This window comes from Ornithorhynchus anatinus, chromosome 1 (assembly GCF_004115215.2).
Source record: "Ornithorhynchus anatinus isolate Pmale09 chromosome 1, mOrnAna1.pri.v4, whole genome shotgun sequence".
Classification (NCBI taxonomy): domain Eukaryota; kingdom Metazoa; phylum Chordata; class Mammalia; order Monotremata; family Ornithorhynchidae; genus Ornithorhynchus; species Ornithorhynchus anatinus.
This window is the reverse complement of record NC_041728.1, coordinates 41,110,644-41,138,124: the sequence shown is the minus strand read 5'-3', so window position 1 is coordinate 41,138,124 and position 27,481 is coordinate 41,110,644. Positions and strand designations below refer to the sequence as shown.

At 47.8% G+C, this 27,481-nt stretch overlaps 2 protein-coding genes across 2 annotated transcripts in view; one reads left to right on the top strand and one right to left on the bottom strand.

Moving 5' to 3' along the window:
• Nucleotides 1-22,159, top strand: part of SNW1 (SNW domain containing 1) — a 25,133-nt gene extending 2,974 nt beyond the window's left edge. Inside the window, exons 2-14 of the mRNA XM_001505317.4 lie at nt 2,858-3,011; nt 6,114-6,275; nt 11,761-11,856; nt 11,978-12,084; nt 13,104-13,208; nt 13,294-13,363; nt 14,095-14,160; nt 15,639-15,755; nt 18,038-18,179; nt 19,378-19,474; nt 20,276-20,393; nt 21,217-21,377; nt 21,467-22,159. Coding sequence (XP_001505367.2) covers nt 2,858-3,011; nt 6,114-6,275; nt 11,761-11,856; nt 11,978-12,084; nt 13,104-13,208; nt 13,294-13,363; nt 14,095-14,160; nt 15,639-15,755; nt 18,038-18,179; nt 19,378-19,474; nt 20,276-20,393; nt 21,217-21,377; nt 21,467-21,665 — 1,594 coding nt within the window. The 3' untranslated portion in view covers nt 21,666-22,159. The remainder of the gene's footprint in view (nt 1-2,857; nt 3,012-6,113; nt 6,276-11,760; nt 11,857-11,977; nt 12,085-13,103; nt 13,209-13,293; nt 13,364-14,094; nt 14,161-15,638; nt 15,756-18,037; nt 18,180-19,377; nt 19,475-20,275; nt 20,394-21,216; nt 21,378-21,466) is intronic.
• LOC114810157 (SRA stem-loop interacting RNA binding protein) lies at nt 22,156-27,481 on the bottom strand. The gene is made up of 4 exons (XM_029060435.1): nt 27,345-27,481; nt 25,418-25,476; nt 23,016-23,123; nt 22,156-22,286 (listed from the first exon to the last, which is right to left on the bottom strand). Exons 1-4 carry the CDS (start codon nt 27,439-27,441, stop codon nt 22,215-22,217), a joined length of 336 nt encoding a protein of 111 aa, XP_028916268.1. The 5' UTR covers nt 27,442-27,481; the 3' UTR covers nt 22,156-22,214.

Here is a 27,481-nt window from a genome sequence, read left to right as displayed (position 1 = left end):
CTGTTCTAAGCGCTGGACCAAGGGAGCCTGTCTGGAAAACCAGATAGCACAAGCATCAGCATGGATAACTACCTTAGTACTAATCCTATTCGAGTAACCTGTTCAGTTACCGTTTCAGTTAATGCCCGTAAGTTGGTTGTAATCAGGGAACGTGTCTAACAACTCCCAAGTGCTTAGTACAGCGCTTTGCCTGCACTATGTGCTCAATAAATAAGATTGAGGAATCTGGAAAATTTCAAGGGTATCATTATCATCGATTAATTTTGAAGTGCATGCCGTGTATAACTCAGGGTTATATAACATTTCAGAGTTCTAACAGTTTTGCCAAGGATGGCAAATATTTTTAAAAATGAAAACGTGGTTAAAACTAAGAAGTTTGCTGCAATATCACGCTCTTATAGTAGAAGATACTTTTGATTATTGAGCTTTGTTTTCCAGTTGCCTTGCCAGTTTTCCCATTTTTGATTCCTAAAGCTCGTATTTGTTGTTCTCAGTGGTAAAGACAAACTCCAAGCAATCACTTTTGCACCCTTTTAGCAGATTGTTAAAAATGGGTTAACTGGATATGTTATTAAGCGATTACACTGCCAGGCATTGTGTTAAAAGCTGGGGTGAATAGTAGGACAGTCTCGGGCCCACAAACAGACTCAGTAGGTGTACGTAGAACAATTAGAGCGCAATAGGAACAACAGTATCACATTTAATACAAAATTTGGATTTCAAATTATTGGTTAAAGCAGGCACTTTATATTCTCTATCTGTGGATTTTGTCTATCCATTATGATCCTGTGCCACATTATCATGGATCTGTGCCTTACGGTTTTTAAAATACTGTATATTTCATTCCAAGCGAGCAACCCTTACTACTTCAGTTTAGTTTTGGCGATTAAGGCATTTAGGAGCCCATGAAGCCCTGCACATTTGTTTTAATGGCACATCAGTTGACAGATTTAATTAATGGTATTTATTAAGCATGTACTGTGTGCAGAGCACTTGGGAGAGAGTACCGTACTGCAGAACTGGTAAGATCCGTTCCCTACCCACCAGAAGATTACAGTCTGAATTTCACAGCCCTAAAGTATCTCAAAATGTGGATCTCTCAACCGTACTATCTCTAGACTGTAAAATAGACAGTATGGTTGAGAGGTCCATATTTTGAATGATACTTTAGGGCTCCAAAATCTCCTCTAGAAAATATTCTGGAGTGTATTTTCACGACCAGCGTTGGTTGCCATCCTCCCGATCTGACGCATGTGTCAGGGCAGCATAACTTCCCTTGTCCACCCACTGACTGTTCATTTAAATAAGCCGAATTTCCAGTCTGTGCTAGAAAATGTGTTATTTTCTCATGGTGATTTCCCCATTAAACATCTCCCAGAAGATGGATGGCAGTATATATGTTAGTAACCCTTTTTGTATTATTTGGTATTTATTAGGTGCCTACTCTGTGCCGGACACTGTATTAAGCGCTAGGGTAGATGCAAGCCAATCAGGTTGGACCAAAGTCCATGTCCCACATGGGGCTCTCACAGTCTTAATCCCCATTTTACAGATGAGGGAACTGAGGCACAGTGACGTGATCTACCCAAGGCCACGCAGCAGACAAGTAGTGGAGCCGGGATTAGAATCCAGGTCCTCTGGCGCCCAGGCCCATACTCTATCCGTGAGGACACACTGCTTCTCCGTGCGCTCTTCAGTGTTGTACATATTGTTCCATTTATCCTTACGATGTTCTTTGACAAGTAGGAAAAGGCAGGCATAGCCCTCTCTCAATTTCCTGTGGTGATGGGGGTCAAGAATGGGATGGATCATTTTTAACTGAAACAGAACCTCTCCAAATAATTTTTTCACTAATATTTTCAGCTTCCTCCCCACCTAATCTTTTGCCAGAGCTACTTTGCACATTTAAAATTATGAATTATAAATTATTTATCTTAATTATCCATCTCCCCTTCCGGACTGGGAGGCTCATTGTGGGCAGGGAATGTGTCTACTAACTCTGTTGTATAATAATAATAATAATGGTATTTGTTAAGCACTTACTCTGTGCCAAGCAGTGTCCTAAGTGCCGGGGTAGACACAAGGTAATCAGGTGGTCCCACATGGGGCTTACAGGCTTAATCCCCAGATTAAGATGAGGGAACTGAGGCACAGAGGAGTGAAGTGACTTGCCCAAGCTCCCACAGCAGACAAGTGGTGGGGTTGGGATTAGAACCCATGACCTCTGACTCCCAAGTCCGGGCTCTGTCCACTGAGCCAGGCTGCGTCCTCCCGAGTGCTTAGTATAGTGCTCCGCACAGAGTCAGTACTCAGTAAACGCTATTGATGAGGATGAAGATGACATCAGCCCCTTCAGTAGTGATGCTGGTGGCATCGATGATGATGCGTTAATAAAATACTGAGTTGAGTTTCAAATCCTCCCTTTGCCCCTGTCCACCCTCAGGCCAAAAGGTTGGCCTGATTGATGATTCAGGCCCTTTGCTGGTTCACCCTCAGTTGAACCAGCAAAGGGCCTGAATAATCATTCAGGTCAATTTTTTTCCCAGGAAATGATCAAAACAGTTGATCGGCCCCAAGTCACCTGATAATACGGCACATTATAGACATAAAATCGGGGTCTCCTACCGGCCAGTCCATCCCTCTTCCCGCTAGTCGTAAAGATGAATGAGCACTCTGGCCCCAACAAAAATCAAATCACCAATGATCAAAATTGCCATAAATCATGGTAGCTTGTGTTTCCCGATGGAAAGGGAAAAAAAAATGCTCTGTCTAGACAGAAGTCTCGTGGAAAGCTGAATTACTTAAATGCAATATTGGACATTTGGAGACCCACCTTTCTTCCTGTCTTTGCTTGTAGCTTCCTACCCGCGCCCACGCAGCTGTCTCAGGACCAGCTCGAGGCCGAGGAACGGGCAAGATCCCAGAGGGCGCGACAGACGGCCCTGGTGGCATCCCGCAGGGAGCCTCCCCCGTACGGCTATCGGAAAGGCTGGATCCCGCGACTACTAGAGGTAAATCTTTCACGTTATCAAGCACTTCTGCCACGGCTTCGTAACGGCGGGAAGTTCAAGGGTTTCCTTGAACTTCCCGGCGTGAGGCCTCCAGATGGACTGAGGAGCCTCCGCAAATCTACTGTCCGTCGACTCTCAGAGGCCTTTCACTCGCTATCATCTATCGTCATGAGTACTCTTTCTGTATCTGAAAGAAAATTGTCATAGTTCATGCCACCCCGGAGTTTGTGCCCTGGCGAAGGAAAGGGAAAGACTGAGAGAATTTGAAAGAAGAAAACGTGAAAATGACTAAGCACCCCCAGTCGATTCCAGTTTGGGGCGGTGCACTCTTGCAGTACCTCACCCGTTGCCCGATTCCCACAGCCATTTCTTCTGACACCGTGTCATACGGTAGCCGAGCAGACGCGCGTTGTTAGAAGAATGTTCCCTAATTCTGCCGTCACGTTCTCTTCAAAACACGCGGTCCGAGCGCTCGTTCTGACAGGGCCGAGCGTACTAAGGGAAGAGGGAGGCAGAGACGGCTCTGGGCGTGGGTGGAATTGTGCTAAGTGGAAGGCAAAAAAAGGAGGGAAAGACATGCATTAAGAGACCCTCTTCCCACAGTACACAACGTTCTAGGGCTACTTTGTTCTCCCCCAGAACACACTCCACCATCACCTGTCCTCCTCCCCCTGAGGCACTCGACAATTTTCCTTTCTCCCACTGCATATGTGGTTCTTCTCTTGCACTCTCACCCCATTTGAGCCAGGTTCAGTCAGTCAAGCAGTAGTATCTGTTGAGCCCTGTTCTCACTCCTTCTGGTGGCTCAAAGGCCTCAGTTGGCCCAAGAGTAGTTAATAATATTAATCATTGTGGTACTTGTTAAGTGTTTACTCTGTGCCCAGCACTGTTCTAAACACTGGGGTAAATACAGATTAATCAGAGTGGACACAATCCTTGTCCCACAAGGGGATCCCAGTCTAAGTAGGAAGGATTCCCCATTTTACAGATAGGGTAATAGAAGTTAAGCGACTTGCCCAAGGTCCCACAGCCGACAAGCGGCCAATCTGGGATCAGAACCCAGGTCCTCTGACATCTAGACCCGTGCTCTTTGTCCTCTGACTTCTAGAGCCATGCTCTTTCCCCCCTTCTCTAGTAGTTGCAAATTACTGATTTAACAACTTTGACAAGGTTTCACAGTGAAATATGAAAGTCAAAACCACAAATTCTCATTTTTTTCTAATGACATAACACATGCGCTTTTTATTCACTAGTTTTGAATTTCAGAATGTCAGTGAAAGGTCCAGCCTACCTCCCTGCTGCTTTACTAACTGTAGCCCACTGTACCAAGTAATGGGGGCTGCACTGACTGTAGGCAGAGAGAGTGAACCTTTCTGGAACCCAGGTACCTCCTGAACTATTTTTCCTGATAGATAATCCATTATGGATCTCTCGTCCATGGATTCATCAAACCCTTTTGGAACCTTGCCAAGCTTCCATTTTGATCACAACTTTTGCCTTTTTCTTCTTGTGTTGGGGCCAGTCCCAAACACCTAGGACCTCTCCAGAGGCCCCTTCCATTTATCCCTTTGAGGGAACAGGTCCGCTAATTCTGTTTTAGCAGACTCTCCCAAGCACTTAGTACAGTGATCTGCACATAGTAAGCGCTCAGTAAGTACCATTGATTGACCTCTCTAGCAGCCCTCGTTAAGCAGAACACTGTCCCGTTCCTGGGGTGAAGTTATCCTTGGCCCAGCTATCTGCAAACCAACCAGGTAGAAATACTTATTCCGATCGTGTGGTTTTTAAATAGCGGAGGAGATTGACCAGTCATTAGGAGCATTGTGATGACTGCCATGGTGAGGGGAAAGTAGGGGTCTGAAACATGGGCAAGGCTGGCTCCTCTTCACAGAAGGCCAAAAAAAAGCAGGGAAGGACTTGGGATCTTACCAGGACTGACTGTCTCCATTTGCCCTATGATGTTTCCATTTTTGCATGGAAGAAACAGATACTTCAGGCTACGCAGCTCTTTCCTTCTCTTGGCTTTTTTTTTGTTCATGTTTCTAATAGTCCAGTTTCATACATCCAGAGGGAACAACGGACCTTTTTTTTTTAAAAAAAAAGTTGGTCCATTAATCTTAAAATGCCATGAGCATTTTTCCAGGACAGTGACTGTTCTGTGAAAAAGCATCTCTTTCTAGTTTGCAAAATGAAAAGCAGTGATTTTCTGGCCAGTTAAATGGCCACTTGATTCTACAGCCCTAGATCTGGAATCTTGATTATAGTGGAAGAATCCTGACAATCCAGAGCGTGTGTCAAGTTGTCAGCCTGGGAACAGAGAGCACCCTTCCTGGGGGTTTTAGCCATTACCGTCTAGAACAGGAGGCAATGTCTTTCTCTCGGCTTCCTTCTTTTGATTCAGAACTTTCCAACTTCCACGCAGCAAGGGAGGTTGGGAAAATAAATCATTCTCACCCAGAGTGCGTTGGCATATCCAAGCCTGTAGAATTAGGGTTGTTTGTTTGGGTTTTGTTTTTTGTTTTTTTAACCGTGGAAGTCGATCATTTTCCCGTCTCTTACTGTTTTAATCATGTAACTTAAAGTGACCCAATGTGATATTGTTTACTTGTAGTAAGCCTCCCTCCTGCCATTTTAGCTATTGAGTGAAAATGCTGGGTCAGTTTCTAATGATACTATTTGGAAATTAAATCAGTAACTGAATCTAAGAATGTAATCAGTGGCCTTTCAGATTTTTGGAATCACAGGACTGCTTTAAATTGGGGGGCAATTGCATTTGTCCTCATTTTTAAGTTTTAACTAATCCCCCCACCCTCCCGCAAACTGCAGTCTAGTCCAATTGGAATGGGAGAAACCCCCAACCCCACTGGTGTGCAAATCATTTAATAGCGGGCAAATGATTTTTTGGAATTACAGACTAGGTTCCCAAAGTAAATTCATGCCATCCCCACCAGGAGAATAGAAGTGACCCCATTCTCAAAAGTCTGTCCACTTTTCTGAAAAAAATCCCCACGCTAGTTTCCTGTCCTATCCGGTTGGTCTCAAACATCAGGTTCATGCAGAATCCACTGTCTCCATTTATTTCTCTCCTTTCTCTGTTCCCAGGATTTTGGAGATGGAGGAGCTTTTCCAGAGATCCACGTGGCCCAGTACCCACTGGATATGGGGCGAAAGAAAAAAATGTCCAATGCACTGGCTATTCAGGTGGATTCCGAAGGAAAAATTAAATATGACGCCATCGCTCGACAGGGCCAATCAAAAGATAAGGTAGGTAATCCGGTAGCCAGCGTCGATGAGGTAAAAATGTGAGGGTTGCAATCAAAGTGGTTCCAAGACAACCTGTGTGTATATCTACTGAGGTCTGGACAATTAAAAACAAATATTTCATATTCCTTTCATGTATTAAGACCGGCAGTTAGAAACCAATTGCCCGGGTTTGTTTTGGACAAGATGCAGTAACCGCCATCCAGGCCTACCCTACTTAGATTAGAGGACTCCTACCAGAACAAGGAGTGGAGGTGGGGACTGACTGACTCTGATTTTCCAGCTTGTCTTGGACTCTGCTCCCTTCTGATCAAGGGAGGGGAGATTTTGGGGGAAATGAGAGGTATATGAAGAAGGGGGAGAAAGCAGTTAGGAAACTGGATTGGGTGCAAGAAGCATCTATCAGTAGCATTTTTTTTAATGGTGTTTGTTAAGCGCTTACTATGGCCAGGCATTGGACTATGCACTGGGGTCAATGTAAGCTAATCAAGTTAGACACAGTCCATGTTCCACAGGGGGTTTAAAGTGTTACATTCCCCATTTTACAGATGAGGTAACTGAGGCACAGTAACTTAAGTATTTATTGAGCACTTACCGTGTACAATGTACCGTACTAAGCATTTGGGAGAGTACAGTACAATACATTTGGTAGACACACTCCCTACCCTCAAGGAGCTTACGGCCTAGTAGAGGGAGGAGTGTGACCAGAAAGCGAGAGAGTGGAACAGAAGATGTCTATTGGCATCAGATCTGCTATCTGTTTATTCATTTTTTTGTTCCTTGAGAACCAAAGCGTCAGTGTAGGAAAGGAGAGATAAGCTATGTGAAAGGCGGTTCTGAGAGCTCCAAAATGACCGGTGCTAACCCCCTCGCCTGTACAGTCTGTGTCAGCCACGTTTCTCATCCCTCAGCCTCCCCACGCACCTGGTAGCAACAGCCTCCCCACGCACCTGGTAGCACGCTGGAGGTGATGGACCTGGGACTCCATCAACCCACCGAAGGATCAGGAGTGTGAGCAGGAAGTCGAGGAGCGGGCAGAGAGGTTGCTAGAGGAGAGAGAGGACTCACAGGAGAGATGAGGAAGCCATTTGTCCTCTCTCCTGTCCTCTCTCCATCCATCCAAGCTCACTTTGTCTTCCTCTCTGCCGTCTTCCAATCACTCCTCTCAGCCTGTGGGAAGGTGATGGGGTGCCAGCAACAAACAGGAAACCCCCACACCGGGGCCTTTCCCTTTGGACCTTTGCAGTTCTCGAAGAACCCAAGAAACCCTGTACCATGTCCGCTCCCGCAGGGAGGCAGGAGTTGCCGTTTGGTGGTGGAAAGAGCAGGGCTTGTGCCTCCCGCTGCCCCAGGGCCTTCTGTAAGGCGGATTGGCCCTTGTGGACATCACATTACTCTTGCTCTTCCAGTGATTCCTCGCTCCATTCAGGGCAGGACTGCAACAGGCCCACACTCTACACCTACTAATAATAATATTAATTATTATAATAATAATGATGATATATTTGTTAAGTGCTTACTATATGCCAGGCACTGCACTAAAAACTGGGATGGTTACAAGCAAATTGGGGTGGATACAGTCCCTGTCCCACGTGGGGTTCACAGTCTCAATCCCCATTTCACAGATGAGGTAACTGAGGGACTGAGAAGGGAGGGGACTTGCCCAAGGTCACACAGCAGCAGACAAGTGGCAGAGCTGGGATTAGAACCCACGTCCTTCCGATTCCCAGGTCTGTGCTCTATCCACTAGGCCACCCTGCTTCTCATTGAGTTGCTTCTCTAACACTATTGACCCCCACCACCCTTCAGGAAACATCTGAGACCGCCCTTGCCTTAGACTTCTTCTGGAACTCATAATAATAATAATAATGTTGGTACTTGTTAAGCGCTTACGATGTGCAGAGCACTGTTCTAAGCGCTGGGGGAGATACAGAGTAATCAGGTTGTCCCACGTGAGGCTCACACTTAATCCCCATTTTACAGATGAAGTAACTGAGGCACAGAGAAGTTAACTGACTTGCCCACAGTCACACAGCTGACAAGTGGCAGATCCGGGCTTCGAACCCATGACCTCTCCCAAGTCCGTGCTCTTTCCACTGAGCCATGCTGCTTCCCTAAGAATCATGGTATTTATCAAACGATTTTGTGATTTTCTTTCCCATAACAAACTCTGGGGTAGGTAGCAAGATGATCTGTTCAGGCAGTCTGTGTCACATACAGGGCTCACAGTCTAAGTGATCTTGTGGAAAGATCTCGGGCCTGGGATTCCGAGGACCTGGGTTCTGATCCCGGCTCCCATGCTTGCTCTGTGGCCTTGGGCAAGCTGCGTAACTTCTCTATGCCTCAGTTTCCTCATTGGTAAAGTGGGGTTTCCATAACTGTTCTTCCTCCTACTGAGACTGTGAGCTCATGGGAGACAGGACCGTATCCAGCTTATCTTGATTCTACCCAAAAGTTAAATACGGTGCTTGAGTAAGCCCTTAACAGCGCAATTATTATCATTATTAATAGGAAGGTGAGAGCAGGTGCCGAAGATGCTGCCTTTATTACCGCTGCTGCTCCTTCTCCCTCCACCTTTCTGACCCTCAGATCCAATCCCATGTAACAGATTAGGTAGACACACTGTGTTCTTTTACATTTCTAAAGGGTGGCTGGTTTAGTCCACTGTGCATTCCTCTTCAAGGTCAGAAAACCGAGAACCTTGTCTCTTCTAGATCCTTAGCTCCGAGTTTTATCTTCTAATTACCTCCTGTTCCGCTGGCCCTATAGGGAGGAAAACTTAATTTCACTCTGACCTGTCTTGTTAATAGTGGATAAGCCAAAGCTTAGCTTCAAATGTTGGAAGTTGTGAAGCCACTTGGGCATTTGTTTTTCTAAAGCGGCTCAGTCTTAAAGAAACTAACTGTTGGGCTCTCAAAGATCTGAAATGTCACCAAACAAAACTGAATTAGCAAAGGCCCCAAGTTACCACGATGGAGCCAGTTGTCACACTGCGCATAGTGAACCAGATTAAAGACTCACTTTTCCGAAAGCATCTGTCAAGGCCGAAGCTGTAATGAGGCTTCCTGACCACCTCTCTGCTGGCCGCGAGAGTCAGTTTTACTGTAATACCCTGTAGGATAGGGCGAGCTGCCAGGCAGAATCCTCAAAAGGAAGCAGCGTGAAAGCCGAGACGCGCAGAACGTTCCCATCGACTAGCCAGTGAGCTCCAGGTTCGAGAACCTATTAGATCGTAACGATCGAGGGCAAGGGAGAAACTAGTGGGTTATTAAGAAGGATTCGAAGGTATTCAATCACTTGGTAATTGTCTTTGAAGAAAGAGAAATTGAGCCAGCGAGGGAGTGGAAAACGAGTTCCTGTTAGTGGGATCTCTTTGTGTTGGAGGAGATGTAGAGGTTCGGAGTTGTGAGGTACTTAAAAGCCCCGGCTAGAAAAGTGAGCAACAGGGTAAAGGGAATGCTGCTCTGCTCAATGTCATGGAAGTGCCCTTTGACCATGCTGAGGTCCTGCTTCCCCTTTTTATTTATTTTTTATGTTATTTGTTAAGCACTCACTGTACTACGCGCTGGGGTAGATACAAGTTAATCAGGTGGGACACAGTCCCAGTCCCCCACGGGGCTCAAAGTCTTAACCCCCCATTTTACAGATGAGGCAGCTGTGGCACAGGGAAGTGAAGTGCCATGCCCAAGGTCCCAAAACAGACATGTGGCAGAACCAGGATCGGAACCCAGGTCCTTCGGACTCCTACCGGGCCACACCGCTTCTCTGCACGATGTTTGCAGAGTAAGACTTCCTAGAGTAGGCACTGCAGCAACTGGTTTTTTCAAATGATTATGTTGGAGGTGCTTGTCGAACTCGCGTGCCACTGTAGTGGCTCGGGAAGGTCGAAGCCTCTATCCAAAAACAGCCACACTCTTCTCTTCGGCCTGAAGTGAACTTTTACCCGTCGTCACCTTATTTGTATAATCTCCTGCACCAGGTGTCCAGTTAAGCTCGAAATTGTAGTCTTCCCCTTTCTGGAAGTAGCCGATGAAACGCCAGGCTTATCAATGTAGTCATCCTTTTCTCTGCCAGTTTTCACTTAATAAGTAAAATCTGTTTAGCGGGTAATGAGTTATGGATTTATCTTGTTCACAAAAGCTCATTTGTGGCCCCGGCACCTTACAAGGGTATATTGTATTTTTCAGATAACCCTTTAGCCCTTTGGCCTCTTGGGATATTCTGAATTTTTCCAGCACGCTCAGTTCTTAAGCAGTGAAGAACCTTGGGTTTTATAGGTAATTACCATAGAGGAGTCCTGCTCTTCAGATGTCCTTCACTCAGCTTTTGGAGGTGCTGGAATCTTACCGATGCTCATTTAAGGGATTATTAACTTGGGAATAGCTGAATAAAAGGCCATAAATGACTCCTGTACACTAAATTAGTACTGAGGTTTCAGGTGGGGTTTATATTTAGTCTTACAAGACTGGGAGAAGCCATTTTCATGGAGCTTTTTGCCCATGACGACGGGTGTTAAAGATTCGATTATTAATCCTTTGTGGTTCTGTTGTCCTAGCTCCTGGTCATTTTGGTATTCCATCAGCGCTGAATGCATTCGTGGCACCGAGCTAAGCTTTGGGGTAGATACAAGATAATTAAGTCCCTGTCTCACCCGGGGCTCCCAGTGCTGGTGGGTCTGGGTTTTCTTGCCCTCAGGACAGTCAGTCATTCAGTGGCATATTTTGAGCACTTACTCTGTGCAGAGTACTGTACTCAACACAGTAGAGTCAGTATGTACAATCCCTGCCCTCAAGGAGCTGAGGCCAAAAAGAAAATTAATATCTTCACCCCCCCATCCCCTCCCCCGCCCCTTTTCGTACCCTTTAGGGCTTACCAAAATGTGTACTTACTGCAAAAGTTTACCGAAGGCATGTGCTCGTGGTGTCTGAGACTAAGGATATAGAGAATAGTAAGAGACATTGAGGATGACAAGGAGGGTAAGAGGTGGCATTAGCAATTTATAGTTGGGGTTGATGTAAATTTTATGGGCCAAACAGAATTTTTGTGGGCTTGATTTTTGAAAATGATTTGCAAGACTGAATTAAGCTCTAATGAGCTTGTTGCCTAAGGTGGATCTGTTTCAGGCAAATGTATCCCTCCCATTAATTTTCAGTTCTAGTAAACCTCAGTTGAGTGATCAGTGAAGCGTGATTTTTTTTTCATTAATCCAGACACCCACTTGATTAACTGATGTCTCAATTAATTCAAAGGCATAGGGTTAAAGGCAAGCTATTGATTGTTTTGTCAGAGCAGTAATCTGTGTAAATGTTTTAAGCATCCCTAGTTTGAGAAATCTAAAAAGGAAAATTCAAGGATCCTAAACTTCCCTGTTCATTATGGAGGACCAGTTGACTTCTGAGATGACTTCTGGAGCTCCCTGCTTAACGTTGTTGACTCTTTCTCAGTCTAGTTGTTTCTCATCCTCAGCCTAGTTTTTCTTGCATTTTAGGTCATTTACAGCAAGTACACAGACCTGGTTCCCAAGGAGGTCATGAATGCAGATGATCCAGACCTGCAGAGACCTGACGAAGAAGCCATCAAAGAGGTACCGAGATACGACCCACTTAATTACTCCAGGATGTCTCTCTCTCTCTCTCTCTCTCTTTACATTTGTTTGTTAAACCTATTGATAGCTAAGCCACTTCATGCAATGTTTCTCATTCCAGATAACAGAGAAGACCCGGGTCGCCCTGGAGAAATCAGTCTCCCAAAAAGTGGCTGCGGCCATGCCGGTCCGAGCAGCCGACAAACTGGCCCCGGCTCAGTACATCCGGTACAGACCCAAGCCGATCGGACGAGCCTTTCTGTGGTCTAGAACTCGGGGGCTCACAGGGGCACTTCAGCAGTCTTGGGCCATCGTTTGCGGGGGTCCTTCTCTCCGGGGGCTGGCCGTGTTGGGAAGCTCTACTGAGAAATTGGTATTCTAGCATCAGTGACTGAAAAGTCCATTGGCCCTTCTGGTGTGTCACCTGGGGTTATCTGTTTTTTATTTTTTTTTTAGAAGTTCTAGATTTTTAATGAAATACGATGTTGGGCTGTCCTTCAGAATGCGTTGTGCTTTGCTGGAGAAGTTAACTACCTGTGATACTTAGTCCAAATAAGCATTAATGACGTGAACTCTCCTCTTATACAGAATGGGCCTCTGTAAAGTGATTTTATGCACTGTCAGCGCAGTTTTGCCCTCGACTGAATTTTTGGTTGCGGGGAGGAGAGAAAGTACAGAGCTGTCAGATTACGACGATTTGGGTGGGGTTTTTTCCCCCCATTTCGGATTATCAATCAATCAGTGGTATTTATGGAGTGCTTACTAAGTACAGAGTGCTGTACTAAGTGCTTGGGAGAATCCAATACAGTAGAATTAGCAGACACATTCCCTGCTCGTGACAAGTGTACAATCTAGAGGTGAGATGAAGACTGCCCCCTCTGAATGTCTCCCTCGGGAATTTTATGGAGCCTTTTTGCATATGATGTAGACTTTCCCACCCGGTGGCTTTTTCCGAGCCTTGTTAACGATGACAGTAAACGATACCCCCCATCTCGGTGGAAACTTGGTGTGGTGGCTCAGCGAGTGATGGTTTGACACCTGAATGCCTTTGTAATTGAACAGAGCTTCCAGGCCATTCTCTCATCTACGGCGTCTCCCTGTTTTGCCCATCGAGAGGCCTTGGCTGGTAGTGATCGAGCGTAAATGGAAAATGGAGGGTGAAAAAAGCGTAGAATGAGTGGGAGGGTTGGTTGAGGGGATGGCGAACTGACAGGATTCCATTTGAGTCTCGTTGTCTCTGTCCCTAGGTACACCCCGTCTCAGCAAGGGGTAGCTTTCAACTCCGGAGCTAAGCAGCGCGTCATTCGAATGGTGGAGATGCAGAAAGATCCCATGGAGCCTCCCAGATTTAAGTACGTAGGGGGCCGTGTCCTTGCTGGGTGCCAACCTAGCAGAGGCGTTATCAGTTGCTGATTGTGCTTTTGATTTATCCTTCAGGATTAACAAGAAAATTCCCCGAGGTCCGCCTTCTCCGCCGGCACCCGTCATGCACTCCCCCAGCAGAAAGGTACCGGCCACTCTGTTCATCTTTTACCTCACAAGTTTGGGTTGGGTGTCACCTAGCCTCGACCAAGCGAAACATCAGCCTTTACCCTGAAATTTCCCATTTCATCAGTCCTCTCAAAATAATCAGTGATCGACCCATTGGAAAGTATTACATTTTAGGTTCCCACAAGCTCCGTTTTAAGTTCCACGGAGCTTTGGGGGATCTGTCCGGATTCTACTCTGAACTATAAATACTTGAGAGTTCCAGCCTCTTACAGGCACATACTAGGCTTTTAGGATTCCAGGCGGCAACAAGCAGAACGTGCCTCTGAGTCTGTTTACGGGACCTGCCTCTTACACTTGGAAGATCATAATTCTTTTAGAAACTAAATGCAATGACAGATCTGGTCTCTTGGGCTGAGACCAGGAATATGATGGAACTCATTCCTGTTCTGAGTTGGAATGCCAACTCTGTCGACACTCCACAGGTCAATACGGAAGCCGTCTGCGTCTCCACCGATTCCGTTTCCTCTCCGTGTCTCTCATTGGGTTCATCTTGGCAAAAAGAACATGATTTAAGACCAAAGAGTGATCTGAATAGCTGCCCAAAGCAGGCCTTCCCCGAGACCAGAAGTGTCCTTTTTTGTTTTATCCCGTTGTTTGTATGTACTGACTCTTGGGAGAGAATTATAGGTGAGTTTTTTTGGCTGGACATAAATCTAAAAGTGTCTCCTCTTTCACTCCTCAACTCAGATGACCGTGAAGGAGCAACAAGAGTGGAAAATTCCTCCCTGTATTTCCAACTGGAAAAATGCAAAGGTAATTAAGTTGACATAAAACTTTTTCCTTGATAGTCTGTCCTGCTAGGAAACCTCCACAAACATACTGCTGCCTGAATAACACTGGTTCAGACCTCCAGAACTCAGTAAACTGAATGGCTATTTAGAGTGAAGTACCCAAAAATGATAGTTCATGGCATAAGATCCATGTAGTTTCTGTAAAAGAAACCAGACTAGCCTGAAGAAGAAGAATGTACAAGAGGACAAGGCAGTCACATTCCTTGGGGTTCATTCGGTATCTAGGTCTCCTGATGAGCTGGGCTTTTTATCCCTTTTGAGACCATCTCCAAATTGATTAAACTGTTTATGCCTTATATATCCCTATTAATTGCTAATGCTCCCAAGGGCAGTAAGAAATCCCAAGCAGAAAATGCTGAATGATTTGAAATAAACTATGTGGCCTAGTGGAAAGCCTACCAGCCCGGGAGTTGGAGGACCTGGGTTCTAAGCCCGGCTCTGCCACTGGCCTGCTGTGTGACCATGGGCAAGTCACTTCACATCTGTGCCTGTTTCTTCATCTGTAAACTGGGGATTCAGTACCTGTTCTCCCTCATCATCATCATCAACAACAAAGGTATCTATTGAGCACTTACTAGGTGCAGAGCACTGTACTAAGTGATTGTTAGAGTATAGTATAGCAGAATTGGTCCTTCTTAGTCTGTGAGCCCCATGTGGGACAGGGACTGTGTCAGACTTGGTTATCTTCTATCTACATTATGTACTTGGAATGTAAGAAGCCCTTAACAAATACCATTATTATTGTTAATACTAATAGTAATAATAATACTGCTTAGACATCAGCTTTCTCCAAATCCGACATCATGATTCCTTTTCTGAAAAGTGACAGTAGGTAAATTGTACTCCTAAAACAAGCGTGTTAGTAACCCTGTAGGTAGTTGTATTTTTCCCTTATTGATATAAAGGAATTTACTTGTTTTAGGAATAAAACCCTAAAGGGCATAAATGTTGGGGCTGCCGTTTGCCACATGTTAACCTAGTCAGTGCTACTAGGTGCGTGAGGCTCCACTTGTTAACAATTTGTTATCCATTTGTTAACCGTTAGACCCACATCCCCAATCAAGGAGGTTTTCGTCAAGGTGCGACATGGAAAGCTGTTTGGGAAAAGAGGGTGTTGTACAGTTCATTCAGTCATATTTATTGAGAGCGTATTATGTGCAGACCACTGTAATAACCGCTTGAGAGAGTACAGTACATCAGTAGACACATTTCCTGCCCACAACAAGCTTACAGTGAGGTGGGGGGGAAGCAGATATTAATATAAACATATAAACTAACAGATACAGTGACTAAGGTGGGGTAAAAGACTCATATTCTCTTGCACAGCTGTTGAAATGTAAGATTCTTAACTCCATCGAGGGGAGCGACGGAATGGGAAGGGAAATAGGGGTGGCTGTTTTTTGGGATGTGCCTCTGACAGATGCTTCTTGTTGACTCCAGGGGTACACCATTCCCTTGGACAAACGTCTGGCCGCCGACGGGAGAGGACTTCAGACAGTTCACATTAATGAAAACTTCGCCAAACTGGCTGAAGCTCTTTACATTGCTGACAGAAAGGTCAGTCCATTGCCTCGAAGCTGTTGTGCTTGCAACTGTCTTTCCACTACTGTCTCTATCTTTCCCCAATTTCATCGCCATAGAGGTCTCCAAAATTTTCTCAGATCCATTGCCTTCCCGTTTCTACAGTTCCTTTGTGTCCTGGTTTCTCAGAGGCTCTATCTCCTCTGATACTTTCCCTTTCTTTTAAGAAAAAAGCAAATTTCATTTTAAAGCTGCAAAGATAGGAAATTTATGACTAGGCGGTCTTAATTTGGGGATATAGAGCAAGCAGCCATGAGATTAACAAATTAGATCTGCCTATGCCTGGCACAGCGCACTCTTTTGTACCGGAAAAGGTGGCAGTGAGCGGCACCAACCGCTAGCCTCAAATGTGATGGGCAGTACATGAAATAATGGCATAGGGAGGACCAGTGGGGCCAGGGAAGCTAAGGATGTATTCAGGTTGACCTATTGTCTTTGCCAAAAATTGTCTACCTTGTATATGGAGGACAAGGTGCCAGGGACAGCTGCTTTGGGCAGAGCCACTCTGGGCACAGCGTTAGAGCAAGTGCAGAATGGACCAGGTTGTCTCTGGTTAGAGCCCCGCAAGGGCCAGGCAGAAGCTAACCGGGACAACCGTTGCTGTAAAAAGGCATTTTAGAAAATAACATTCTTGGAGCAGTGCTCAGACGTGAGTAGAGATGTGGTTTGGTTGATGGCAGCCTGCTTGCAGACAGGCGTGGCGCTTGGGTACTGTGGCCTCGGCATAGGCCAGTCCCCAGATTTCCAGCTCAAACAGGTCTACGTTTCAGGGGGGCCACAGCCCTTAGTTGAAACCCCAGCTGCCTCGAAAGCCTAGTAGTGTGATGGCCTAATGTTCATTCATCCATTCATTCAATGGTATTATTGAGCACGTACTATGTGCAGGACACCGTACTAAGGACTTGGGAGAGAGTACTATACAACAGAGTTGGCAGACACGTTCCCTACCCACAGCGAAAAGATACGTACCTAAGCGCTATGTGGCTGAGGGTGAGGTGAATACCAAATGTCCAAAGGTCACAGGTCCAAGTGCATAGATGACACAGAAAGGAGAGAGAGTAGGAGAAAAGAGGGTTTAATCTGGGAAGGCCTCTTGGAGGAGATGTGACCTTAAAGCTTCGAAGGTGGCGAGAGTGGTGGTCTGGCGTCTATGGAGCAGGGAGGAAGTTACCAGGCCAGAGGGAGGACGTGGGAAAGAGGTCGGTGGCGAGATAGATGAGATTGGGGCACAGTGAGTAAGTTGGAGGTAGAGGAGTGGAGTATGCAGACTGGGCTGTGATATGAGGTAGGAGGGGGCGAACTGACTGAGTGCTTAAAAGCCAATGGTAGTGAGTTTGTGGTGCAGAGGTGGGTGGGCAAACATTGAAGGGTCTTGAAGAGTGGAGAGGCGTGAACTGAACTTTTTTTTTAGCAAAATGTGCCTCAACAAAACCCATCTGACAATGGACAATTCAGGGGTAGTCCACCTGACCACTCATTTTTAATAAAATGTGTCGCTCAGAAGGGCCAAAAAATAAAGGAGGCCCAGAGCCTTTGCAGGGCCACACGTGTGGTCCCCTGGCCAAGACAGAGGCACCGAGCTGGAAAACAAGTGCCGATTTGAATGCTTAAAAGAAAATTTAGTTCTGCACTGGCTGCCTTTCTTGTCTTTCCCTGGGACACAGATGGGAGGAAAGAGAAAATCTTTCCAAGTCCGAGACAGTTAATAACTTAGCTCAACTTCAGGGATGTCTCAAGGTGGTGTCGGCTCAGTGATTTGGGATGCCGTACAGACAAGAAAGGGATGAGTCCTGGTTTTCCAATTGCCTATCCACAACTAACATGTTCCCCTAACCCTAACTCCTCCGCCCTGCTGCTCTGATTATGTAGAATTGAAATACAACTGACAGAATTTTCCCAGGAACCAAAGTACCTTTGCAACAACCTAAACTTTGGGGCCCTCCTCCTACCCTGTTTTCAATTTTTCAGAAATGGACTAATGGTGCTTTCCGTGAACACCGGGAATGAACAGTGACTCTTTAGGGGGTTACTAGGGCAAGTCACATGTTGAAAAAAATATTCTTTAGGCAGAGTGCCTTCTTCTAGCCTACAGTGGTCCATTGGAACCTAGGACACAAGCAATGACACACCTGAATGCCTTTAATTGGTCTTTCAAAAAGCACCAGGCAGTGGTCATTTAATTAGATGGCAGTTTTTGGGATTAAGGCCCCTTCCGTGTTTACTCTGGGGTTTACTTTAATAGCTGACTTGATTGACAGGCTCGTGAGGCCGTGGAGATGCGCGCTCAAGTGGAGAGGAAGATGGCCCAAAAAGAAAAGGAAAAGCATGAAGAGAAGCTCCGAGAAATGGCCCAGAAAGCCAGGGAGAGGAGAGCCGGAATCAAAACCCATGTAGAGAAAGGTATGTCGTGCTTATTCCTTTTCTTTTATGGTACTTAAGTGCTAAATGTGTGGCAGGCATGCCGGAGTAGATAATAAGCTAATCAGGTTGGACACGGTCCATGTCCCACATGGGGCCCACAGGCTTAATCCCCATTTTACAGATGCGGTAACTGAGGCTCAGAGACGTGAAGCGGCCTGACCAAGGTCACCCAGTAGACGAGGGGTGGAGCAGGGATTAGAATCCGGGTCTCTCTGACTCCTAGGCCCGTGCTCTAGCCACTAGGCCGTGTCTTAAACTGAATCTCCTTCGAAGAACGTGTTTAGTCGTTTGGAGTGTTTAAGAGTCTTTTCCAACATGAGAGAAATGACGTTACAGTACACTGTCTTTAGCAGTTGAACGTTTTCTGGGCCCAAACCGTGGAGCAGCAAAGTATAGCAGATCGTCTTGGGTGTAGCCCCGACTGCAGTGGGGATTTGAAAAGTTAATGCTTCACCCTCCTGCCATGCCTGAGGAGCAGAATTGTCTACCGGCAAAAGCTATGCTCGCCTCTGGGCTTGGTTTCCCTCAATCGATGAGTGTATTTCTTGAGAGCTTATTGTGCACACAGCTCTGTACTAAGGGTTTGGGAGAGTCGGTAGACCCGATCCCTGCTCACAGGGAGCTTCCTCTGCAGTCTGAAGCCTTTAGAGAGACCAGGGGGACTATTACTCGGTGGCATCCAACCTGAGTCTTAGTTGAGAAATGTCCCGTCAAGGGCTTGACTCTTAGGCTACTGCTGTGTTCAACAATGATCCAAATGGCCATCCTGTTAGGAAGTAGTACTGTCCAAGCGCCATTTAATAATAACAATTGTGGTATTTGTTAAGTGCTTCCTATGTACCAGGCACTGTACTAAGCGCTGGGGTAGATACAAGAAAATCAGGTTGGACACAGGCCCTGTCCCACATGGGGCTCACAGTCCTAATCCCCATTTTACAGATGAGAGAACAGAGGCACAGAGAAGCGAAGCGACATGGCCGAGTTTACACAGCAGACAAGCGGAGGGGCTGGGATTAGAACCCAGGTCCTTCTGATTCCCAGACCCGGGTTCTGTCCACTGAGTCATGCTGCTCCTCCTTTGCTTAATGACCCATTTGGGGGACTCTTTCCTTTTGCGTGTCCGTGCATGGGTGAGGTATTGGGTAACCTCATAACCGTTCCCTGTGTGCCCACGCAGAGGATGGGGAGGCCCGAGAGAGGGATGAAATTCGACATGACAGGCGCAAAGAAAGACAACACGACAGAAATCTCTCCAGAGCGGCCCCAGACAAGAGGTAAGTGCAGAGAATCGTCATCAAACGATAATTATATTGGTGGTATTTAAGCGCTTACTCTAAGCCAAGCACTGGCAAGGGGAAGGAGAAGGCTTGGGCGGGAAGATGAGTTGGGTGTTGTTCACATTGGGTCGGAGGTGCCAGCAGGACATCCATCTAGAGGTAGATGGATCTAGAGATGGCGTACTGTGGAGGCGATGCAGGGCTGGGGGTAGAGGTGCAAGGGATGTGGGGAGGGTGGAGTTGAGGGTGTGAATTTGTGCATCGAGGGAGAGACCTGGGATAAAGGGAAGGGTGTCAAACCATCAGAAATGTCTGGAGGGAGAGGGAGGGCATTATATCTTAAAAGTTTTTGATTTTGTGTTTGTTTTTTAAGGGGGGCAGGGCCTCTGTCCAAGCTTTTCCCACCCTCACCGCCCATTACCCATCTCCAGAGCATCATCACTATGGCCCGATGCAGCATATTAAGACTTCCGGTAGCAATAATTACACAAATGAGCCACCGACTTGGATTAAGCCGAATCGTTCCACGTTAGGACTGCATATGTCTTGGTTGTCCCCTGGAGTTAGCGGGGGTGGAGGCAAAATTCCACCTTTCTAATAACCGTGCATCTGAAGTACTAGAAGAGCTGCCAGCTTGATTATTCAGTACTAGAGAGTGTGAATGCCCGAGACATAAATGCATGTTCATTTCCTTGTTTTCTCCCGCTTCTTCGTTGAAATTAAAACATTCAGCTTAACCCGTCAGAGGCCGAGCGACTAAAATGTAAACTCAGCTTATTTTTTGACGTACAAATTCAGGTCAAAACTACAGAGGAATGAGAATCGAGACATCAGTGAAGTAATTGCGCTTGGCGTGCCCAATCCTCGCACATCCAACGAAGTCCAGTATGACCAGAGACTCTTCAACCAGACCAAGGTGGAGTATAGCACCGTCTTTTCTTAAAATAGTTATGGTAGTTTTCAAGCAAGCACTTACTATGTGTCAAGCACTGTTCTAAGCGCTGGAGTAGATTCCAGGTAATCAGGTTGGACACAGACCCTGTCCTCAAGAGTCTCAATCCCGTTTCTCAGATGAGGTGACTGAGGCACTAGGCCACTGATTTGTCAGTCACTGGGCAAGCAGGCAAGAGAGAGGTTTGGGGAAGCATCGTTGTCCGGCATCACCTCTCAGGTGGGGTACTAAGGGAGAAAATAGATGAAAATGAGGAAACCTGGGAGGTGCATCTTTAGGTCTTTCTGGGCATTTTTTTTTTAATTGGTTCCAAGACTCTGGAAGTACTCGTTTTAGAAATTCCTCTCATTCATATAAAATTTGGGCAAGAAGTACTATCGATTCACCCTCCTCTGTGTGTAGAATCAGCAAACAAATTAGCCCTTGGGACTTGGAATAATGTGGAGGTGGTCCACACTAGCTACCGTCTGAACTGCACCCTGCCTAGCGTCACATGCACATCTCGTGGCTCAGTGGAAAGAGCACGGGCTTGGGAGTCAGAGGTAATGAGTTCGAATCCCAGCTCTGCCACTTGTCAGCTGTGTGACTGTGGGCAAGTCACTTAACTTCTCTGTGCCTCAGTGACCTCATCTGTAAAATGGGGATTAACTGTGAGCCTTATGTGGGACAACCTGATGACCCTGTATCTACCCCAGCGCTTAGAACAGTGCTCGGCACATAGTAAGCGCTTAACAAATACCAACATTATTATTATTATCTCTCAGTAACCCCGTCCATCCTTTCACAGGGCATGGACAGCGGATTTGCCGGGGGCGAAGACGAAATTTATAACGTCTATGATCAAGCCTGGAGAAATAAAGACATGGCCCAGAGCATCTACCGACCCAGCAAAAACGTGGACAAAGACATGTACGGCGATGACCTAGAGGCCCGAATCAAAACCAACAGGTGACCGAACCGAATGCCTCGAGTTGACTTTATTGTGCTCACACTAAGGAGTGGCGGCTCATCCCCTCTTCTGTTGGCTTCCGTTCCAGGTTCGTTCCCGATAAAGAGTTTGCCGGCTCCGACCGGAGGCAGAGAGGCCGAGAGGGACCCGTTCAGTTTGAGGAAGACCCCTTTGGTCTGGACAAATTCTTGGAAGAAGCCAAACAGCACGGGGGTTCCAAGAGGCCCTCGGATAGCGGCCGCCCAAAGGAACACGATCACGAGGGCAAAAAACGAAGGAAGGAGTGAGCTGGGTGAACCTCTCCTCGTCAGAGAAAAGAGAATGGATTGTTTTCCTCCGAAGGGGAGTTACGTGAACGGTCAGGGGCCAAACCCAACCTAGCAGCAGGCACCACCTAGCTTGACTTTTTCATAAGGGGCGGGGGGAGGGAAGGGAGGAGACGTACCTTGAAGCTTTTAGGTTTTTTGCTTGTATTTTAAGGGGGGAGTGTGGGCTCTGTCCAAGCTTTCCCTGCCCTCGCTGCCTGTTACCCATCGCGGGAGCACCATCACGATGACCTGGTGCAGCATATAAAGACCTCTTCCTCTAATGGTAGCAATTGTGTGGGGCTCCTCTTTTATGATCCACCTGTTTGTGTATACAGTCGCCCCTGTTCCCACTGAGGAATTAGGGGATCTTCAAAGGATGAAATTCCCACTATGCCAGTATAGTTTTATTAGGAATGGGCAAGAAAACCTCTGCTTGGTACAACCATTTTAAATAAAAAAAACACGTGGAAACAGTGCTGAGAGATATTTATTTTTACTGTTCAACCCCACACCCAGTATGGGCTACTCTTAGTAATCTCCCTGGTCCTTCTTCGGTGGGTTGGAGAAAGCCTTTCTGTATTGTTGACGCTGAACGTAGAGCTGAAATGGAAATTTACAAGATTGAGGTGAGCAGTTAGGGGAAAAACATACTACAAAGTGTTGAAGCAGTTGAATCTAGGTACACATCCTCCTCCTTTCATCGGTTTTCTTTTAGAGAAGCAATTGCATCACTAACTGTATTCACTCATATTAACCAAAGTAATAATAATAATGTCAATAATGTTGGTATTTGTTAAGCGCTTACGATGTGCCAAGCACTGTTCTAAGCGCCGGGTAGATACAAGGTAATGAGGTTGTCCCACGTAGGGCTCACAGTCTTCATTTTACATATGAGGTAACTTGAGGCACAGAGAAGTTAAGCGACTTGCCTAAAGTCACACAGCGGACATGCGGTGGACGCGGGATTAGAACCCATGACCTCTGACTCCCAAGCCTGGGCTCTTTCCACCAAGCCACGCTTCTTCACTAATAGAGAGAGGACCATTGTACCAAGGTCTTTAAACCAGAATTCCTAACCCTATCCCCAGACCCACCAGGCCATCACCTGGGGGTTTTTTGTTTTGTCTTTTAAGGAAGGTGGAGCCAACCAGGGAGGGTTTTGTTACCATGTGATTTTAAAAACTCTGCCCCCGGGGGTTTGCAAGTCCGGTGGCAAATGTGCAAAGATGCTTTTGAGAACCACTACCTAAGCGAACGTGACTGAGCTCCCAGCACAAAAAGGCATTCATCTCATTCAAACCGAAAATGCAATCAGAGAGATGGTCTTACTTTAACTCCGTCGATCAGATGACTTTCGTGCTGTAAAGCGTTCTGAAGTTCTTCTTCTGAAGAAAACCCAACCCAGCAAAAACCTCTGTGGAAGCCCGTCTCTTTGTCCTGCACAAAATATTAAAAAAAGAAGTTAGGGTGAACTAATAGAAGAGGGAAGGGAGGGATATAATGGGAAGCAGAATGCTGACAAGCTACAACGAAACACTCGCCCAGACCGGTGCCGGCACAAACAACGTAAGGAACTTCCAGTGACAGATACACTGCTAGCCAAATGGTAGACTGAAAATCGAGCACAGATCGATTAGTCAATCACTGCTATTGTTTACTGTGAGCAGAGCACTGTACTAAACATTTGGGAGAGTTCAGTACAACATAGTTGGCAGAGGGTTCCCTGCTCCCGACGAGCTTACAGTCTAGAGGATATGCAGAGCCCAAGGTGGGAAGACTCTCTCATTCCGCAGCCCAGTCTAAAGGCAGCCCTGAGAGCCTCCTACCACCTACCGCTGCCAGGAGGGTTTCTCCACGGCCTTCCTGGCAGGTGCCGCGCTCTCTGCAAGCTTTCTCCACCTCAGGGAGAGTCTGGGGGCTCTGTCTGACCTCTGCCACCACTGAGGCCCCTCCCTCTAATCACCCCATCCCAGTCCTTTCCCAGAATTGCACCCCACCACTCCCCGCAACCAACCCAGCCACATTCCTCCTGTTGAATCCCCACTCCCGTATTGGGCAAATTGCCCTTCACCCCCAGCCTCTTCCTGACCCAGGGACCACTCCTCCTTACCAACTCCGAAACCTGGCTCTCCCAGTACCAATCTACCCTCCCATCACGCTCACCTGAGTAGCAGTAGTACTCTGCACTGTTGTACTGTACTCTTCCCAAGCACTGAGTAGGGTGCTCCGCACATAGTAAGCACTCAATAAAAATAATGTTGGTATTTGTTAAGCGTTTACTATGTGCAGAGCGCTGTTCTAAGCGCTGGGGGAGATACAGGGTCATCAGGTTGTTCCACGTGAGGCTCACAGTCTTCAGCCCCATTTTACAGATGAGGTAACTGAGGCCCAGAGAAGTGGAGTGACTTGCCCACAGTCACCCAGCTGACAAGTGGCAGAGTTGGGATTCGAACCCATGACCTCTGACTCCCAAGGCCGGGCTCTTTTCACTGAGCCACGCTGCTTCTCTACTGATAAATACTATTGATACTACTGATAATAAATACTACTGATTGATTACTAACTGTTGGGAGAGAATTCACAGCGGGCAATTCCAAGGTCCCTGTACCTCGAGAGGCTTACAATCTAGACTATACACTTGCTGTGGGCAGGGAATGGGTCTGTTATATTGGCATACTGTACTCTCCCAAGTGCTTAGTACAGTGCTCTGCACACAATAAGCCCTCAATAAATATGACTGATTAGAGTTTAAGTGGGGAGAAGGGAGAGAAGAAACTCTAAAACCTAACACAGAGAGAAGAAATAGGGTCCGTTCTGGCAGCAATGCAACTGGGTCACTAAGCCCAAGAGGGCGATTTACATAATCATCATTATGGTATTGGTTAAGTGCTTACTATGTGCCAGGCACTGTTCTAAGCACTGGGGTGGATACAAGCAAAACGGGGTGGATACGGTCCCCGTCCCATGGTGGGCTCATAGTCTTACGCCCCATTTTATAGATGAGGTAACCGAGGCCCAGAGAAGTGAAGTGACTTGTCCAAAGTCACACGGCAGACAAGTGGCAGGGTGAGGATTAGAACCTATGACCTTCTGACTCCCAGGCCTGTGCCCTATCCACTCGGCCAGGCTGCCTCTCTAAATGATAGCAACCGGAGCCTCAAGTACCGCTGGGATACGAACCCAGGATCTCCTGCTTACTGTAAGCCCTGTAATGGACAGGAAGACCCACTGCATATTATAGACACCATCAATGCACCCCCCCGTGACATGCTCACCCCTCAAGAAAAAACAGCTACGTTTTCCTTATGGATAGAGCCCAGGCCTGGGAGTCGGAAGGACCTGGGTTCCAATGCTGGCTCTGCCACTCGTCTGCTGTGTGACCTGGGGAAAGTCACTTCACTTCTGTGTGCCTCAGTTACCTCATCTGGAAAACGGGGATTGCGGCTGTGAGCCCCACATGGGACAGGGACTGTGTCCAATCTGATTAGGTTGTATAAGAGCTCAGTACAGTACCCGGCACATAATAAGCACTTAACAATACCATTTAAAAAAGCAGGAAGTCTGTATCACAGAGATCTATTAAAAAATATGAGGTGGAGCCATCTTCAAACGACAACGTTCTTTTAGACAGCTCTCACTTTTGCCCACCGCCTCATAATTCAGTGAGGATCTCAGACACTGAAAACAAAGCATTCTGCTTAGGTTTTAAGAATCCGAATCGTGAGACTCACAAAAGGTAGGAGGCATCTGCGGATGTGCCCGAACTGGGAAAAGTGTTCTTTGATCTCACCTGTGGAAGAGAATCGTCACAGTTTTAAAATCTGTAGCAGAGTCCCCCTTCAGGGCTGGAGGCAAAGCACTCTATCAAATAAACGTCATGTTAAAACTAAATCCGACTCTGTGGTTGTTCTGGCGGGGTCAGGATGGGGGTGGGGGGCATCCATCTCCCTACCTTTGAAATCAAAGCCAGAGGCTTATCCAAGGGAGGCGTGGCCGCACACACGACTTAGGCAAACCAAAATGGCAGCCTTTGGGACCCACAACCCAACGTCTCCCGGGGGAATCGGCCCAGTAATGCGCTGTTGGGACTGGTAATGCAGGAGGGAAGGGTGGACGGAGGGATGGAAGGAAAAATGAGGCAGGAACATCCCAACGCTTGCTCCTACACACAGCCTTCCCTCAGGAGTGGCAGGTCCCTACTACACAGTTCAAGAAATGAGGGTACCTCTCCCTCACCCACATCATGCCTCCCCCCAGGTGCCAATTCTCTACCTCCCAGGTCATGAGTCCTCCGTATGCCACTTGTTTACCTCCCAGGTGATGCGTTCCCTCATATGTCACTTCTCTGTCTCCCTGGTCACGCATCTCCCCCACAAGTCCCTTCTCTGTCTCCCAGGTCATACGTCTCCCCCGGGTGCCCCTTTTCTATCTCCAAGGTCATACATCTCCCCCATGTGCCCCTTCTCTGCCTTCCAGGACATGTACGCCCGCCGTGTGCCCCTTCTCTACCTCCCCAGGTCATGCATTTTCCCCCGTGTGCCATTTCTCTGTCTCCTAGGTCATGCCTCCCTCGTGTGCCCCTTCTCTGCCTCCCAGGTCATACATCTTCCCCGTGTGCCCCTTCTTTGCCTCCCAGGTCATGCATTTCCCCCGTGTGTCCCTTCTCTGTCTCCCAGGTGAGGTCTCCCCCGTGTGCCCCTGCTCTGTCTCCCAGGTCATGCCTCCTTCGTGTGCCCCTGCTCTGCCTCCCAGGTCATACATCTCCCCCGTGTGCCCCTTCTCTGCCTTTCAGGTCATGCATTTCCCCCACGTGCTACTTCTCTGTCTCCCAGGTCATGCATCTCCCCAGCGTACCCCTTCCCTTCCCCCCAGGTCATGCATCTCCCCCCTGTGCCCCTTCCCTTCCCCCCAGGTCATGCATCTCCCCCCTGTGCCCCTTCCCTTCCCCCCAGGTCATGCATCTCCCCCCTGTGCCCCTTCCCTTCCCCCCAGGTCATGCATTTTCCCCCTGTGCCCCTTCTCTCCCTCACAGGTCATGCATCTTTCCCCTGTGCCCCTTCTCTCCCTCCCTGGTCATACATCTCCCCCATGTGCCCCTTTTCTATCTCCCAGGTCATACATCTCCCCCGTGTGCCACTTCTGTCTCCCAGGTCATGCATTTCCCCCGTGTGCCCCTGCTCTGTCTCCCAGGTGAGGCCTCCCCCATGAGCCCCTTCTCTGTCTCCCAGGTCATGCCTCCTTCGTGTGCCCCTGCTCTGCCTCCCAGGTCATACATCTCCCCCGTGTGCCCCTTCTCTCCCTCCCAGGTCATGCATGCCCCCCCTGTGCCCCTTCCCAGCCTCCCAGGTCATGCATCTCCCCCCTGTGCCCCTTCCCAGCCGCCCAGATCATGCATGCCCCCCCCCGTGCCCCTTCCCAGCCTCCCAGGTCATGCATCTCCCCCCTGTGCCCCTTCCCAGCCTCCCAGATCATGCATGTCCCCCCTGTGCCCCTTCTCTCCCTCCCAGATCATGTATCTCCCCCCCCCCCCACCCCGTGCCCCTTCTCTCCCTCCTAGACCACGCATGTCCCCCCCGCGCCCCTTCTCTCCCTGCCGGGTGAGGCGTATCCCCCTTCGGCGCCTCCCCGGGGAGGCCCACCCCTCCCCGTCGCCCTCACCGGTGGCGGCGGTCCAGGGGAGGCGGGTGACGAAGAGGACCGGCCCCCGCAGGCCCCAGGCCGCACGGCCCACCGCCTGGCCCGACACCGCCGCCATCTTCCACGGCCCGGAGCCGGGAGGCCGAGGTCGGGCCCCT